The sequence below is a fragment of the Chiloscyllium plagiosum genome, unplaced genomic scaffold (assembly GCF_037043375.1).
Source record: "Chiloscyllium plagiosum isolate Xiang-an unplaced genomic scaffold, Cpla_swu_hap1 HiC_scaffold_5, whole genome shotgun sequence".
Taxonomy (NCBI): domain Eukaryota; kingdom Metazoa; phylum Chordata; class Chondrichthyes; order Orectolobiformes; family Hemiscylliidae; genus Chiloscyllium; species Chiloscyllium plagiosum.
Genome location: NW_028270143.1, coordinates 8,369,582 through 8,387,513, shown reverse-complemented (window position 1 = coordinate 8,387,513; position 17,932 = coordinate 8,369,582). Strand labels below are relative to the sequence as shown.

At 37.9% G+C, this 17,932-nt stretch overlaps 1 protein-coding gene and 1 long non-coding RNA gene across 7 annotated transcripts in view; one reads left to right on the top strand and one right to left on the bottom strand.

The window, feature by feature from the left end:
• The window catches only part of LOC122549688 (homeobox protein Hox-A3), a 33,009-nt gene that overhangs the window by 3,064 nt on the left and 12,013 nt on the right, over nt 1-17,932 (bottom strand). Inside the window, exons 1-4 of one of the 6 annotated variants that reach the window (XM_087986969.1) lie at nt 14,837-16,738; nt 13,649-13,735; nt 6,828-6,888; nt 1,163-1,738 (exon numbers count right to left, since the gene is read on the bottom strand). In XM_087986969.1, the coding sequence (XP_087843095.1) occupies nt 1,163-1,622 (460 nt within the window). In that variant the 5' untranslated portion in view covers nt 1,623-1,738; nt 6,828-6,888; nt 13,649-13,735; nt 14,837-16,738. Of the gene's footprint in view, nt 1-1,162; nt 1,739-4,935; nt 5,242-6,827; nt 6,889-8,788; nt 8,960-9,515; nt 9,648-13,648; nt 13,736-14,836; nt 16,739-17,932 lie in introns of those variants that run through there. The other 5 variants (XM_087986967.1, XM_087986968.1, XM_043689543.2 and 2 more) reach the window with 5 other exon arrangements.
• Nucleotides 9,076-14,283, top strand: LOC148149866 (uncharacterized). The gene is made up of 3 exons (XR_015757156.1): nt 9,076-9,208; nt 9,625-11,243; nt 13,832-14,283. It is a non-coding gene; the product is annotated as an uncharacterized LOC148149866 (long non-coding RNA).

Here is a 17,932-nt window from a genome sequence, read left to right as displayed (position 1 = left end):
GGTCAGGCAGCATAGGAGGAGCAGAAAAATCGATGTTTCGGTCAAAAGCCCTTCATCAGGAAACTTTTGCCTGAAACGTCGATTTTTCTGGTCCTCGGATGCTGCCTGACCCGCTGTCCTTTTCCAACATCACCCTAATCTAAACTCTGGTTTCCAGCATCTGCAGTCCTCACTTTTGCCTATATCATTATATGCATATGCAAAACATCAATGCTTCTCTGGGACTTTAGTTACTTTACTTTTTTTTAAATAAAACGTCATTATTATATAACTGGGAAAGTTAAAATAAATGTGGATTTTTTTGAACTTGTCATGGGACATGGGTCCCACTGGCTAAGCCAGCATTTATCATTTTTCCTAATTGCCTGAAGGCAGTCAAGAGTTAAACTATTTCACTGTTCAGATCATACCAGGTAAGGTTGGCTGATTTCCTTTTCTAAAGGACATTAGTGAACCAGGTGGGTGTTTTCAACAATCAGCTGTGGTTTCATGGGTATCATTAAGGTAGCTTTTTCATTTGAGATATCAATCCATTTCATTTTCTACCGCAAATGCATTGGAATCCTTGGCCTCAGAACATTAGCCTGCAGCTCTGGATTACTAGTGCAATGACATTATTCCTACATCACCGGCTCCCCATTTTCTACCAGTGAGAATGTCCATTCATAAGGAAGAGTGATGGGCGAGGGAAAGGGAGAAAGAAAGGAAAGGGCGAGGCAGAGAGAGAGAAGAGGAAAGTGGGAAAAAACGGGGCTGGGTGTGTGGAGGATACATTACTGGAGATTGAAATGTCTATGTAAATATGTATAAATATGTTGCATCTCCTTAAATCTATACCATTATATACATATACAAAACACCTATGGTCCTCTGAGACACACTTGTCCAACTGTTTCCTGGTATTGTACAGTTTAATTGTCTAACTTAAACTGAATACATATTAGTTTCATTCTTCGTTAATTAAATGCCTTATGATTGTTTGATAATGACCCATATATTATTTTAGGTCACTGTTCCACAGGATTGAAAGGATTTAGTTGTGCAGATATTATTGAGATGAAGGTAATGCCTATATAATTCAACTGGCTCAATTAGTAACTTCACTCACTGTAACAATGCTATGTCAATTGGTAATCAAAAGGTTAGACATGACATTTTATACCTGAACTGGAACTGCTGGTTTTTTGCTTGGCGTTTTGGCGCGACTCTTTCATCCAGGGGAATATTTGTTTACTGATAGTTGTTTGTGAGGTAAGTGTAGGATTTTTGTTTGTGCTGGACTGGGTCGAGTTGTTGCTGGTATTCTGGGGTGGTGAGACAGATGGTGGTGGTGGTGGTGGAGGTGGTGGCTGCTTCTGTTGCTGCTGCTCTGCAATGGCTGCGTGATGGCTCGGTTGACTGGCACTGGTTCGCATGCAACTTTCATTGATATCGTTGGGTTTGTGATGGGGGACAGTGTTAGCCGGTGACTGCAGAGAGCAGGCCGGCCGATGATAGTCATTTTCCACATGAGAAGAAGGCGGATATTGTTGCTGACTGGCATTGTAGTTAAAACCATTTGTTCCTTGGTATGTGTAACCTCCGAAAATTGCAGAGCTGTCGTAGTATGTCGCTTTTTGCATCTCGTTGTTTCCCAATATTTATTTCGCAAACTGACAGGGTCTTGACACCCTTATAGAATAACATTGGCACCCTGTGTCACGTGACTCTCTTCTTCCAATGGCCTCTTCGGGTAGACCTGGGGTTACAAGAAACAAAACCATAATGGCGAAATGGTACAAATCCATCTTACTTTCAATAGCAACTGACATGAAAAGCCATAAAAAGTGTGCTGCAATATTTGGTCACACAGTTTTAGCCCTGGGCAACCTGCGTGTAACAATCGTTTAAAACTGACTCTCAGCAGTAACTGCTCAGTGTGGTTGTGCAGCAAACGATCGGTAGCTGCAGAGTCCAGCCTTTTACTTTTATTTTGTCTCATCGGGGAAATACAATACTACATAAGGGTTCATATGAAACATGGACTTCGGTAGGTTCAACCAGGAACAGCGTTCTTCTTAGGTAGTTGAAAAGAAGAACCACTGTTTGTATATACAGATTATTTTTTTCAAGCCAACGTTTAGGGCATGTTAAAACTTTGCATTATGTATATCTGTGCAAAACAGGACTCAATTGCAAATATATGATTCGTTGCAACTCAAGCAGATCGAATGCCGTGAAATTTTAGTCAGTGATTAGTTAATGATTTGTTTAAAAGTGAAAACGAAAGAAACCAACTTTAGCAGTTCAAACTCTCTACAATGAAACACAATAGTTAAGCTCTACGTTATGTATGGATTTACATAAATTCAAATGATAACTAGCAGCTAGATTATGGCGCATTGTTTAAACGCTATTGTATAAAAAGCATTAAAAATAGGTATTTACAGATGTTGCTGCTGTCTGAATGGTTGTGTTAACGTGACATTAAGATACATTCCTCTCGTGTAATAGACACCACTGGTGTTGCAATGAAACTGTTTCTCTAGAGAAGCGCCTCGTTTTAAAATATTGTTACGCCTTGCTATAATCCGAGACGTGGAACAAGCACTACATTAAGTGCGCTGTGGCTGACATCAAGGCATTTAAACTAGTATTTGCTTTTGCTCCCAGATTTATCCACAGTGGCAAGCAGAAATGTCTTGCTTTTTGTTCGTTCCACTTTTAGCAGGTCACCATTTGGTCTGGCGGAAATTTCCAAGCGTTCCTTTTAATGTTTGAATTCTACCTGCTAAAAGCATGATGGATCGCGAAGGGAGTAGGAACCTGAAAAACTGGCGTACTTCTGCATGACCACGGTGTGAACTTTTCTTCCAACCAAACGATAATAGGCTCTGTCTCTGAAACTGCCCTTAATTTGATGTATGGGGGTCATTGGGCCGGGAGAAAACTTGAGCTCCCAACCCACAGAAAGTGCCTGCATCATCAGAAACCGGCAGCAAATAACACTACTCTTTTCGCTCAGTTCATTTAATTATCATCTTTTGAAGAATATAGCCCTGATATCTCTTTTAAAAAGTAGTTTAATCTGCCTCTCGCAGGGAACTAAATTAGTTAAATGAACAAAACGGAATTAATTTTACATTGTGGATACAAAGCTCAGTTTGGGCCTGTGAATTTTGTTTCATCTACAAAAAAAATCCGATATTTTTGTCACGGATGTATCCTTTTTAGCCAGTTAAGATGACTATAAATCGGTTGTCATGAGGAGATTTTTCTTTATTTTAAGAAAGATATATGGCCTAGGCGAGCAAACCATTGTTTGCTAGGCCTTTCTTTGCTGCCGCCGCACTCATACAAAGGAGAATACACTGATACAGCGAGCCCATCCATTTTGTGGATCTGTTAGGAAAATATTTCAAGCTCCTGGTGAATAAGGTTTCACTGCACGTTTTAAACCTGGCCATTTAAAGCAATGCTTCCGCGTGTTGTGTTCAAACTTATTGACCAACCTTCTCAAATCTGATACAGTCTTAGGTTTCTGTAAAGCATATTTCACAACTTTCGATTGAATATGACCTGAACTTGGAGCTGTCTTCAAATCTACTGTATTTGTTAAAGCTGTAAGAGAAAGGAACCTCACCATGTAAGGCTGAGTGGCATTAAATGTAGCTTTTAAAGTGCATTTTGCTGCTTCTGGGACTGAAAGCTTGAAGCAACGAAAGTGCTTTTGAAAAATCTTTGCAATGTCCTGTCCTTAAACTGAATGGCCTGCCATTATTGTGGGTTGGAGCACTTAATGCTCCCGAAGCATTTTGTAAAGTTGAAACCATTAAAAAGTGGTGAGCCCCCAACTGTGGAGTGGTGCGCCTGAATCCGCAGGCCTCTGGATTAGTTTAACGGGCTGGCTCCCATTGTAGAGGACAGTAGTACACAAGTTATTTAATATTGGCTTTCTCTTTAAAACTGTTGTCAATAATCTATTTAATTTTGAAATATTCTTGCTATATTATCAGAATTCGTTCTCAAGCACGCAGCCATAAACTGTGAGGGGGAAATGTAGTGGATTGCTTCTTGTGTTGTGAAAGGAGTTATTGGCAATCTTTCATAATCGGTGCCCACACATCAGAATTTTCCTGTGGTTTCCCGGACTTGCGTGATCTCCGCCATTTTTTTTCTCAACAGCAAACACAAGCTTGCTTACCTGTGCAAACGCATCTCATTCTCCGCAACTCCACCTTAGTACTTCTTCACTACCCTCGTCTTTTTTTAAAGAAACCATCGCTCAGGAATACTGTTCCTATTCTATCTATATGTTTCAACGTAGACATGCTTTGTTACTGTAAACTGACACGTTGTATTACTAAGACGCAAGCTATGTTACTCTAACATACTCTTCTCGCTGCCAATCAGACAACAAAGCAGGAAAAAAACTTTCTCTGTTGGAGTGAAATGGAGTAATGACAAACTTTTGACATGTATTGCTTTAATGTGAACCTTTTCCAACTACTTGTCCAGCCAACCCTGGCAGGGATATATATCTGTACATATAATTGCCCCTTTCAACAACTTTTCGCATTCTCCACAACACTACCAAGTGTAAACACGGTAAAAACAAGGGGGAAAAAAGTAGAAAAGAAAACACTGGCGCTCAGAATCTACCAGAGCAGGAGTAAATGTTTCTTGGTGCATGTGTATAGGTGCCTCAGGCGAGACAGTAGACTGCAATAAATTCACAAAACTTGGAAAATGGAGAAGAAAATATCAGCGGCGCAGCAGAAACAGAAAGTAGAATTAAAAGATTTGAATTCAATGCCTACGGTTATCAGTCAGGATTTGAAAGGAAGCTATACTATGTGAACTCTTCTTGAACCGAGATTTAAGTCATATGGTCATAAATCACTGGGACATAAACTCCGCCATTCACCAGTGATAGCCTATTTGTGTCCAGCTTACCTTAGCCTCTGACGATAGACGCGGACCACGGCACAATATTTGCAGATTCACCAGGGAAATCGATAAGCAGGAGTTTCAAAACTTCCAAATTAAGTAGAATGAAGGCAAACAGTTTACTCTTACACGCTGAAAGTCACTGGTTGACGACAACGACAAATGGGGAAGGGAAAATAGTAGAGCGGCAAAGAACAGGCGAGAAGACTCTAGCTTTTGGATGGACAGCCCTGTGATTATGGTAGCGTGCCCTGGTCAGGGAGATAAGACTGCTATCAGCTTTCCTGGCTGCTCTTATCTAATACCAAAGAAATGGGGTATGTTTCTTATGAATATTGAATGGTCAAAGCGCGGATTTTAAATTTGCTGTCTGGCAGTACTGAACAGACAGGCTCAGTAAACTCCCCCGAAACATAGCGTCACAAGTGAAAATTATGCAAATTAACCAGCGCGGAGGACACAAGCACACTGGTTTGGCAATCATTGAATCTTTACAATCATAACTTGAATCAAAACCTTACCCTTTAAAACAACTCACATTTTAATAATATTGATATTGACGTAAAATAAAGGAATGCACTATTCGAGTATGCGTTTACTCTTCCGCGTTGAGAGCACTGTACTAACTTTTATTAACACCTTGTTGTAAAGAAAAGCCTTTGTTTGAAGTACAGCTTGAGAATAGTGCGGAAGAAATATGGCACCAGGGTGAAAACACAGCCTTGTTTCAAACAGGTTCAATTGGTTCTAAAGCAGGGCCTTTTTTTTCTTCCGTATTCAATGAAGAAAAGGTGTTAACAACGCTGAAGTAAAAGTGTTTCAGACATAGGAGCGAAAAGTTACACATCAGAAGCAAAACCGAGGCAAAGGAGGCGAGAACTGAAGGAGCTATAGTCACCCCTAATGCATACCAATGCTTCTGTCGTTTATGGCTACGTAAGATTTATGACTTCATGCACTAAGGCTGTAAACAGAGCACTAAAGTGAAAACACTTGCTCCTATCGCTTATTGCGATGCAACTGCATGAAAGGGGAAGCCAAACAGCGTAGGAGGCAAGATAGGGACAAAAATTCACTCGTTTGCAACTTTTCAAGTAAGCCGCTCAATGTTCTATCTGTAGTGAAGCACTTTATTGTCAATGAACAGTCCTAGCACTTTCTTAAAGTGCTGACTTCAACTTTTTCCCTCTTTCTCTGGCGATCGCAGGAAGGTAGCATTAAGTAACGTCACGATGCTGGATTTTAAAAAAATACTTGTTATAACTTGGGCTAGTTCAGTGAAATTTAATTAAGAAGCGACTGGAAAGAAAGTGAAAGCGCCCGTTTATGTGAGGGTGTCTTCCAACATCATCGCGAGCTTGCTGGCTACAGTGAATTCAAATTCTCGATTAGAAACGTTTTACGCCATTCGGGACTGCCGACTCTCCCTGCGTCCACTCGCTAAGTTTTGCAGAGAGCAAGTGAACGATGAGAGCAGAGAACGTTTGGGTTGATTTGAGCGATAAGATGCTATGCTTTTATGCCAGGTGTTGATAATTTATTACAACAGCCATAACTTCCATTTTTAAAAAGATCTTGCTCGAGATTGGAAGACCATAACCAAAAGTTTATATTTCCGCCAGCCATCTTTAATACTTTCATATTCTGCCTGCTATGAATTAGTATCCATTTTATGGCCTAGAATGCATGCTTTATGGTTGTATGTAATTCCTTCTGTAATTGTTACATTTATGTTTATTTTTGACCTATCCTGAAATCTATACATAAAAGCATGGTGTGGTCCTTTTATTTCACTGGTCGCTCGCGGTTGGGTTAATAAAGTATTCTTGTAATGTCAGCATGTGCCATTGCAACGACCATATGTATTTTTAAAATTCAGAATAGTATAGACAACTCACCGAAAGTTCGTCAGTCTCTCTGAAAAGTCTCTGGCTGTAGAATTGTTATTTAGAATATCGTCTGGAACGGAAACGAGAGACCATTAATTGCCACCGAATAAAAAAAAAGGCGTCGGTCGACTGAGAAACTGAGCAATCTTTGCCTTGACTAAATCTGCGTGGCTTATTAACGAAAATAAATCAACCTAGCTTTTTGAATCAATTTTAAACCTAACATAGCCTTCTGATCAAAGAGAAAATGCTATCTGAGGCACGTTGAGGGTTTTTTTTGTGAAATATTGTATGAAAATTAGAAGCCGAGGATGGATCTTGCAGATTTTCTGTAGGACATCGGTGATAAAGCACTCTTACGTGTGCATCTTTTTGAAGTACATTTGTGCTAATGCAACTCTCATTTGCTCTCAAACACTGTAGAAGACTTGTATTATTTATATGTGTTTAATATTGTCAAGTTTGCATCAGGACTGGATAATAAATCAGGGGAAAATGCTGTAACCGAACTGTAATTAAATTTTACATGTATTTACCAAAACTCTTTGCCCAGTGTTTGCATTTAACTTTGGATCGGCCGGATTGAGTGGGGCCTGACTAAAAACTGGCGAAATAATGCAAAAATTTAAACAGAGAGGCCGAAACAAGAGTTCAAAGTCAATGAGGCCAAAAATATCAATTCTTAACAATGATAATTTCACCGGCATTATACATTTCGAAATATAATATCTGATAAACTAATGACATCCTCAAATACATATATTGAATTCAGATATATGTAGCGAAAGGCCCAATATATAGGACAGAAGATAACTTTGCTTATCCACAGGATCTTTTTGTTATCCACACCCCAAGCCACCCCAGCCGATTTGATTTTATTTTGCGAGATTGGTAGAGTTTCGGTAGAGTACTGATCCGACTATCAATAATTGCCAATGTGATTTGTCATATATAAAAAGTAAAGCATTCGTTAAAGCAGATTGCATTGGCACGGCTGTCCCAGCACACCGAAAACATAAATCAAATCGCAACACCCTGACCTTTCCTGAGGAGGACTCGCTGGTGGGTGCAATTTCATACAACACTTGCACCCCCAGCATCACATAACGAATCTCTTTCCACTCTTTTATTCATCCTGCATGTATTCTTTTTTTAAAAAGACAGAATTAGCCTATACTGTCTCGCGTTTTAATTTATTTCGTTAAATTCTTCAGGCAATCAGTATTCCAATGCAACGACGGCCTGCTAGTAAATAATCCCCAGATTGAACCTAGTTTATAACCTTACATTAATCAAACGCTACCATTGTGAAGATGAGCAAATAGAGGCAATTTTTAGGCAACAATGATTTTTTAAAAAAATGTCAACTTTTGATTAACAATCTTATTCTTTCACAAAATCACTACACGTCCCATTTAGAAGCATAAAATGCAGTGCTCATCCATTAAATGGTGTGATTCATTGAGATTTTAACAACGCACATAGTAACGTTAAACCTAAATAACCTCATTCTAGAGACACTACAATCCACAAATTAGCTGACTGGATTTCTAAAATGGACGAAGAATCATTCGTTGAAGCACATTACTTAATGAATAAAATGTCAGAATAAATAAGTATGTGTTTATCCTCATGTAATTCCTATTAACAGGTATTAGAGCTAGCTATATTGGCGTCCTATTCAATGTTATAAACATAAGATGTTTTGTTTGTACATATTCGAGCATAGAGCGGCCATTGACAGGATTTCAATATTCGATTGTTCGTGTTTCAAGGAACAACACATGCATGTGATCCGAGCAATATCCTACGAAATAATTTCTTTTATATTTCCCATCTGGAGATAAAATATTATTGGAAATGGATTATGTGCCGAAGCAAAGATAAAAGGGGAATCTAAGCGTGTTCTGGTACATTCTGACACCCGTAAGTCTTTTCACTGACCTTTGCCTTGAACAGCAATAACTCACCATATTAATGAACAATCAACGGAAGCATTTGGAATACCTCAAAATAAAATCCATTCCGCTAAATGCAGCATCTCGTCCTGCTCGCATATATTCCTTCATGTGAAATCCAGTGCCCAGAGTGCAATCTCTTTAGAAGAAAATAGCTGGCTCTTAACAGAAAGTGGAAAAGCGTAATCACAGCCGAAGCCAGCATAGGTCTCCGATCCAAATGCCACAATAATGCGCTGTATTATGTGCTCACGTGGTCATACGTCAACTTAAATCCTTTTATTTGAATTTGGGAGATAATTAAAGGAGCACCTTTTTCAAGCAAAACCTAACTTTTTACCCAACAAAACCTAGGAAGTTTCTTAAGTAGAGTTTTGTTGACGTTGCAGAAGGTTGCTCCGCGAGAATTCTGTGCAGGAAATCCACGATACGGTAAGTTGTGTCGTCTGTATCTCATAGTGTAAAAGACCCCAATCCGGAGACTGTAGGCTCAACTACTTGGAACAGATGAATAGCTGTTTGTAACACATTAAAACCCAGAATGGGTGTTTAAATCGACCTATGAAGAAGGGAGCACTTCACATTTTCGACCAGAACAGCCAAATAAGCAGAGAAGCCCTACAATGGTTAAGCTTCCACACGAATCTCCCTTTTCAGAGCGTGCTATTGTACTGGACTTCCTCAACACCCACACGTTACACCATGCTAGTTATTCAAACTAGAAAAGGTTTATAATTACCTGACAAAGACAAAGCAGTGTCCCAGAAAGCATAGGTGATTTTACTGAGGGTAGCACGGGGTGAGGAGTGGACTTGACAGCGATCTAACGATTCTGATTTCTTTTCCAGTGGAATCGTAAATCGTGTCTGTAGGGACCTTCATGCAAAATCTGTGCTTACACGCTTTCTGCCAATTGAGTGATGCGTGGAACTTCTTGTGGAAGAGAAATGCAAAACAGATTCCAATGTAATAGATGTTAATTGTAATGAGGGACCAATAATGAAAAAAAATCATAATGTATCTGTGGAATATAATTGAAATTTCTGGGTTGTGTCTCTACGAGATGTGCCCTACTTTAGTGCAACACTTATTGCAAGTTTAGGGCCAAGCAGAAAGTGCGGAGGATTTAATATTAATTCACCCACAATTTCTATATGCCTGAAGTTATTCAAACGATATATTCATGTGAGAGATTCATAATTACCAAGTCCATCATCTAAATTCTTCAATTCAAATTTAATTATAAATCACGCCTTGTTCGTGGACATTCTGCCTTGAGCAAGGATCCTTCTTTTTGTCGTTTAGATTTTGTTCTGCCCTTTCCACCTTTGCTTCCTGATATTTATTGTAATTTTTGAACATCTCTGAAAGTTGTTCCACAAATATTCACTACAATATGCTGCACCCAGTAGAGGCACGTTTCTTTTAAGCACTTCCTTTATTTGCAAATATTGTTTAGCACCGCAAATGATCACCGTTCTTTTAAGCGTCGCGTTCTGCAGTTGTGGAAAAGTTATGTGCGTTCAAAGTTTAAGTTGAACAGCTTAGAATAACGAATAATAAACTGAGTTAAGTTGTAATCATTACAGCAAATTCAAAGTGTCAGGACACAAACGTAAGGCGAGTTATTTGGTCTCACAACGTCAGCAAATTTCAGAAAGGTTATAGACTCTTCAATTTCCCTCTGAACAAAATCCATGCAATGGCCTAACAAAGGCCATAGTTAAACTTTCAACGCACAGCGTAAAACATTAATGAATAATTGATGAACGGCACGAAGTGAAGTTCGTCATTTTAGTGCTGAAATAATTTAACGTAAACGTATACACACGTACATATATACACATATGGATAAGCATATGCATGTCTATAGATGGATAGATAGATAGGGAGATAGATAGAGAGATAGGTAGAGAGATAGATAGAGAGAAAGAAAGAAACTTAAACCGTGTTTCTTTGAAATATGCAAGAAACTTTGGAACAGAGACAAGATCAATTATTCAGAGGCTAAAGTTGGAAGAAATCTTTAAGTCACTGTTGTTGGGCAAGTGGAACATATCAAAGCAATAATTCGCTCTCACAGCTCAAAGAGGCTTGAGGCTGAAATGCCCAAAGTTGACTAGTCTTCCTGTTATAGCGACTAATGGTTAATTTTGATTTAGTTGTAGTGTTACAATTCTAGTACAAACTTTAAATTGGCAAAGTTCAACCTTGAAATGTTCAAGGACACAACTACAATGGAAATGAACATTATAAGAATAGAAGAATTCGAAAAGAAAGGGTTATCGGGTTTGACGATAAGAAATAATTTCACTTGAGTCAAGTTTTGTGCCATAAATTACAAATTGGACAGGAGTTTATCCTGTGTGCAAATAGACAGAGCTACAAATAAATCTTCCAGCTTACCTGAGAATTCAGCAAAATCCAAACCATCCTCAGAGGACAGATAAAGCCTGCTGCGAAATTGGTAATGTGCTTTACAAGGGGAGGCGAGATGGGGGGGGGGGGGGGGGGGGGAAGTTTCAATGCACACTGAAGAGTCTACATGTTCCAGGCTATCCGGCTGTTTTGACTTTATTGCTCTCTGCTTACTCTGGACGGCTTCTCTTTCTGCAAAATCCTTTCAAATCAGACCATCAGGAGAAGGAAATTTCACTCCTTCCTACTGATTCAGCGTCCTGCAAATACAAACTATTTGCCTTATACGCTTCTGCAGATGTCGGGGGGTACTGGTTTTCGGTGAGATGTATGCATTAAAGTGAGAGAGAGAGAAAAGGAGCCCGGCAAACAAGCTGGGCCAAATCGAGGGGGAAGAAAACCCTTATGGAATCCGTTCACGTGACTTAAAAATAATTGTTAGCAGAATCTGGATCAAATCTGGTTATTACGCACATACAATAAAGTTTCTGTGGTTCATTGTTAGGCTAGTATGCTTGCAAACTGGCAGTACATTTATGCGGAGTTGATTTAGGAAACAGCTGCTCCAGTCTTGAGGAGAGCTAAGTCCCATTACGTTACGAAGGTAAGGTTGAAATCGAACAGCATGGTAGAACAAATGGGATTTGCACGTTATGCACTAATCATTGCTACACGATTCATTTTACTCTTCATTTTTTTAGGCATTATTTAGATATAAATTCGTAACAAACGTAAAATTATGGATTAGAAAATAATATTTTTCTCACTGTTTAAGCACGGCTAAATATTGTTTATTTACTCCTTTGTACCAATAAACTCTTTAGTTGGAAAAATTCGACTCTGAGTCTGGGGATTAAAAAAGAAACAGGATCTGATGTAAGAATTAGGCCGACGTTGATCGTGCTCGGAGCATGAGAAAGCATTCCAATGGAGGAGTGATCTCAGTAAAACAATTGTTTTATTTTAATCTATATTACATAAACTTCACTCAGAAACTGTCTGAAAAGCGAACCAGCCAAGCATCAGTAAAGTCCTGTTTATTTCCATTTTAAGAGTGGCCCTGTAATAAACTCATTTTTGTATACGGGTGCAATTGACAAACCCATCACAACAAAGCGTTAAGGTTGGGTAATTTATTGCACTCCGCAATAAAACGACTCTAGTTATCAAACGGCACTTTAAATTAAGCAGAAAATTTGAGCACTCTTCCTAATCTGGGACTTGACAAAGTCTAACAACACTATTTAATGCCGACAAAATGTTACTTTTACCGACGTATTGTTGAATGTTCTGGAGTGTTGGGAAATTAGAGATGTGTTTGCCGTTTTACCCCACATTCCAAACCCCGGTCTATTCTTACTTGAGAGCTTATTTATTTTATTAAAGGTTTAATAAAATTTTGGTGTGATTTGCATTTTGACATGCTTTCTCGTATTTGTACAAAACTTGTATTTGAACTGAATTTCAGATGTGCAAACCGCAACAAAAGAATCATTTATTTCTAAACAATGTTTTTGGTCTTTCGTTAAAATCAAATCAAATCGGAAAGTCTGTGTGTTCAGACATTTACACAAAATAAAAAGATGGGACAAACGAAACGGGGAGAATGCTTCTTAGTTGCATTTTCGTTGTCAGTCTCCTAATAATAAAACAAAGACAACTGACATAATTTACGTTCATCTCGAACCGAGGGGTGTCAGACCTCTTCAACATGTTTTGTTGTTTATAGCTGTACATTCGGGTGTTAACTTCATATGTAAAAGTAAGTGGGATAATATTGGATACAACATTATAAATGCAGACTTTGAGCAAGAGTGCATTGAGGTGTCATTGGTTCCTATGAAAATAAAGTGGGTGGTTGTACAAAGCATACCAGCCTTTAAATGTGGTTACAAGCACTTTTATTTTGGCAATCTGTATGACAACAAATTAACATACCCTATACAATTACAGTAAATGCTTAATGATTTTCTCCCCAGTTAATTTTAGGTTTCAAATCCATACAGAGTTCAAAATGAAAGATATATCATTTGATAAAATCACAGGGCACGTTGTCTTTCCTTTCAAAATGATAATGGATATTCTGTTTAAGATAAATCAAGCTTTATGTTTCTAGCTGAAGTGAATTCTTTGAGGTTGTTGTGAACCCCAAACAAAGGGATTACCCTCGCCTTTTGTTTCTTTAAATAACCACCGACCTGACACTTTCCAATGACTCCATGACTACCTTTTGCAGCTGGGTGAGACATTTCAACGTGGAAGGAATCAGCTCTGCCGAGTGCACGGAACCTCTCATCTTATAACAAAGTTGAAAAAAATAAATTACGTTTTCATATGGTGGTCACCGATTCCAATGAACTGCAGCACCAAACCACCTGTTACACTAAAATAGATCGCCTCCACCTGAAATCAGACATCTGATTTCAGCACAGCAATCAAAGCAAAATGTTTTACCTTTTAAATTAGGACTCTTATATCACCTCAGTGCCCAATTAGACTATCCTGGAACGAGTCTTGATTCTGGACAGAGACAGACTAGACCTAAAAGGAGCACATTTATTGTCGTTAACAAAAAAAGCACCGCGTATCTATTGCCAATTGGTAACTCATAATGTATTTGTATTGCTCTTATTTTAGGAGATGGATCCAATTACAGACGTGTTTTATTGGAATGCCAGCCCGGAAGCTGAAGATATTGTATCAGCCGCTGTGTTATTGCAATTATCTTGTTTTGATTGATCATAGCCAATAGTAAGAATAATATAATGTACTTGACTGGAGTGATGAGACATTTAATTAAGCGCTATGTACTTTTACTAATGATCTTTTATTGTAAATATTAGGAATGGTACTTAATTATGAGTGCAAACAATGCACATTCCTGGATCTAGTTTGGTCAGGTATCAACATCAAATGCACCCATTAAATAGCAGCAAGATCTTTAGGAAGATCAAATGTATCCTTTCATCCGAATGGGTGCAGAGCTTATATCAGCAATAGAATGGAAATGAAGGAAATCAAGATTTTGACAATAAGGAGAATCATTAAATGTGTACTAAAACACAAAAATAAAGACAAGTGTTTGTCTACACCATTTGGTCTAGTATATTTTGTTCAGCTCAAGGTTGCATATTATTTCCATATACCAGAAAAATAGTATATAACTAGAATAAGTGTTTCACTTTACTCGAAATTACATATGTTAGTGCATTTGCTGGAGCATCATAACTCTGCCACTTATTGTAAATCGCTCAAATTAATGAATCATAGAGGAATTTAGCTTATGCCTCTTCATTTCCAAATGCTGGTGTCTACAGTTGCCTCTCAGCCCTGCGCATGTAAGAGATGGTGATTTATTAACGACAGGAAAATTGAACAAAGCAGCACAGCTACACCGTGGTATCCAGGCATACATACTGTGAACTAGAACATCATCATATGTGTTTGTATTTGTTGCAATTAATCATGAAAAAATCTAAAATATTACTGACACGCGAGAGACTGACTAAACACCATCACAGACATGCCGTGATTTAAATCTGAATACTAAAGGGCGCTATTCATCACATTTATGACAGTATTAAGAAATAAAAATACTGTAAAAACATAGAATAAAACACGCATCATGAAGAAACTACTCACCACAACTCGTGTCTGATTTGCGCCTCTTCCTTTTCTCAGACAGGTCTTCCAAATATAGACTTATATTTAAGCAAAGTTCATTTTCACATCAGACTGAAACAGATCTAGTGCGAATACTGACGACTACATATCTATTCCGGACCGGCTGCATTAATTATTTAATGAGTCACGTGACTGGGGAGATTAAAATTTCAATACATACACAGAGGAGACGCGTGACCCTTTATCTTGGAGAGTGGAGGTTTTTTTTTCTTTTTGCTTCCCTTCCTAGTTGAATCTTTTTGCTCTGGTTTTCTTTTAGTCTTTGGATGCTTGCTGGTAAGTGATAATGCAAAAATGACTGGCCTGGACTGATCCCTTGTTTGACAGGTCTGCCATTTGTGTCACCTATAGTTCGAACTGCCTCAGTCCAATATTCTTGGGCATTTCTTCAAGCTGTCTTTATTGTCTGCCTGACATTTTGATATTGAGCTCACTGTTACAGTACCCCGCATATATAACAGTCACATGTAAGACCAACTCTTTCATATATGCCTTTACATCCCCCAGAGGCTGCTAAATTTGACACTAAATCGACCCTTACTAGCCACAGTCGATTCTTTATTATACCACTCAAATGTGTATTAGTTTTTGTATCGTGTCTGGTATTTGCGACCCCTTGATTAACATACTGCATAGACAACGAACATGATGTTGTACAGTTGATTAGAAATAGACCCAGTGAATGTTATGGTTGGTGACAATTTCGCTTATTGTCTTAGATGAGCTTTAAACTCAAATTGTCGTGTTTGACTTTGCCGAAATAATACATTTTCATATGCGTGTACATAGTTCTAATCAACAAAACAGAAATTATTGCATATTTGTTTATTAAAGCAATTACCAATAAATTTCCAAAATTCCGGCCACAAAGAACTACACGCACACATATTGTTCCTGAAAAGCAATCTTATATTTGATGCAAAACCTACTAGTTACTTCTCTGTTCAATAATCAGAAAAGAGCCTTCTTAATGGATGTATTATCTCACTGTAACAAGGGAAGGATTTGAACCATTCTTTTAGATGATACCAACAATTAGCTACAAAACGTTATTAACCAAACGACCTAAAACAAACATTGTTTCTCACTAAGCACAAGAATTGTGTTAGACTTTTGCAGCTTACGAATAAATTATCACCAAATACTCTTTTACGCAGACAATTACCATAGAATAAAATGTACTCTATAAATTAGTTATATATGTATAGATACACTATATTTAGAAAACCTTTTCACTCATTATCACCATAAACTTAAATACGAGTTTCCAGGATATGTTATTTGGATATTTTTGTAAGTTTTGTTTTAAACAAGGTACATTTTTAACCCCTATCTGTAGGCGTAGGAAATGGTAGAAAGAGACCTTTTTTAAAGGTCAAGGGTTTGAGGGGTCAGTCTGCACCGCTAAAAGCGGCTAATCGGTCAGAAAATCTGTCCTCTCGGTGAACTCACTCTGGTTGCCCAGCCGTTGACAAACAATGCAACTTTTTATTACAAAAGACCGTTCGATTTACAATAAACTACAAACATCAAAGAGAAAGGAAGTAAAGATGCAAAAGGGTTTTCATTTGCTGAACACAGCTAAAGTTTTGCCATATAAAGGGTAAGTTTTAGTAAACTTGCCCTTTCCAAAACAGGCTTGAAGGTAATAATTACCCTTTACTTCAGATAACGTACGTATAATTTTCTGTGGTAATAAAAATGGTCCAGCAAGAGACTCCAGGACTGCTCCAAGTGGGGAAAAATGGTGTTCGTCGAGATGGCCACATTTTATTCAGGAGAATCCAATGTGTCCACACACTTTTCCAAAAGAACGCCCTTCAGACTTGCTGTTGAAGTATACAAAGAAGTATTTATTGAATGAGGTGATTAATGATTCCGAGCAAAATCTGGTATTTTCAATCTGTTTAAAATTCCTTTTACAGATAAGCAAGCACGACTGCCTAATGGGGGTGAAGTTTCTCATCGTGCGATTCTTTGTCTTTCTATATACTTTTGCAGTCCTCTTAAACCGCAATACAAAACATATTTAAAACCGTCTGTGTCTGATAATGTGAGCAGTTTTTGTTTGTCATTTGTAAAAGCGCAACAATTCTGGGTAGCAAAATATATTCTTTTTTCTAAAGGAGATATGGAAACGGAGTCGATTTTCGTATACTCCCTATCGAAAGTTGACAAAACATTTTTGTGAAAAATTTTGGTTTATTATAGTGTACTTCAGTTTTAAACAAGTTTTAGAAGAAAATGTAGCCAATATGTATATTTTCCCCGCCGCTATCGTAGTGTGTTCTTCTCAATTCTATGTTTGTATTTACTATGCTAAAAATTTCCAAGAGGAAAAAGATAGACATGAACGAATTTTTCTGCTGTGAGCATTAAATGTTGCTGGGTCATACAGATGTATCAAAATCAATAATATGTTTTTGAAGAAGTCCATTGCTTCTTACACGATAAAACCTCCAATGTGCTGTTTCATTTCCCTAGGAAGTCTGATGCTTGTGCTGTCTTTTAGCAATCAATAAAATAGATCATAATAGAACTATCATCCTTCATAATGTTTGAAGTCACGAAAGTCACGAGTTACAATTTTATGTTCTGTGTAGTAACTCTTGCTTAATTGTTCAACGCCCTTCCCCTAAGATTAACAAAATGAAGTCAAAGTATATATTGGAATATTTAGTCTTGCAATTTATAGTTTATCAGCCATTATTAAGTGTAATAAAGCAAACAATGATTGCATTTTTATATTTAAAATGCAGTTGCCACATTCCATTATGTAATGCATGAGAAAGCACAACAGAATGCAAAGTGAAATTAAAAATAATCCCACATAATTACATTTTATTTCGGGATCAGAAATGTTGAGTCTATGGCCATAAAAAAATGGGTTTACCACCTTATCGATGACTTATTATTTGATAGCTTCACATTTTACTGCATTATTTACGACTCGGTGACGTAGAACTTGATGTGGAGAGGCTGTAGAAAGATGAATTGTAGATCCATGTAGTAATTTATCCTCTTTCGCCCAGTTATTCTTCAGAACCACGCAAA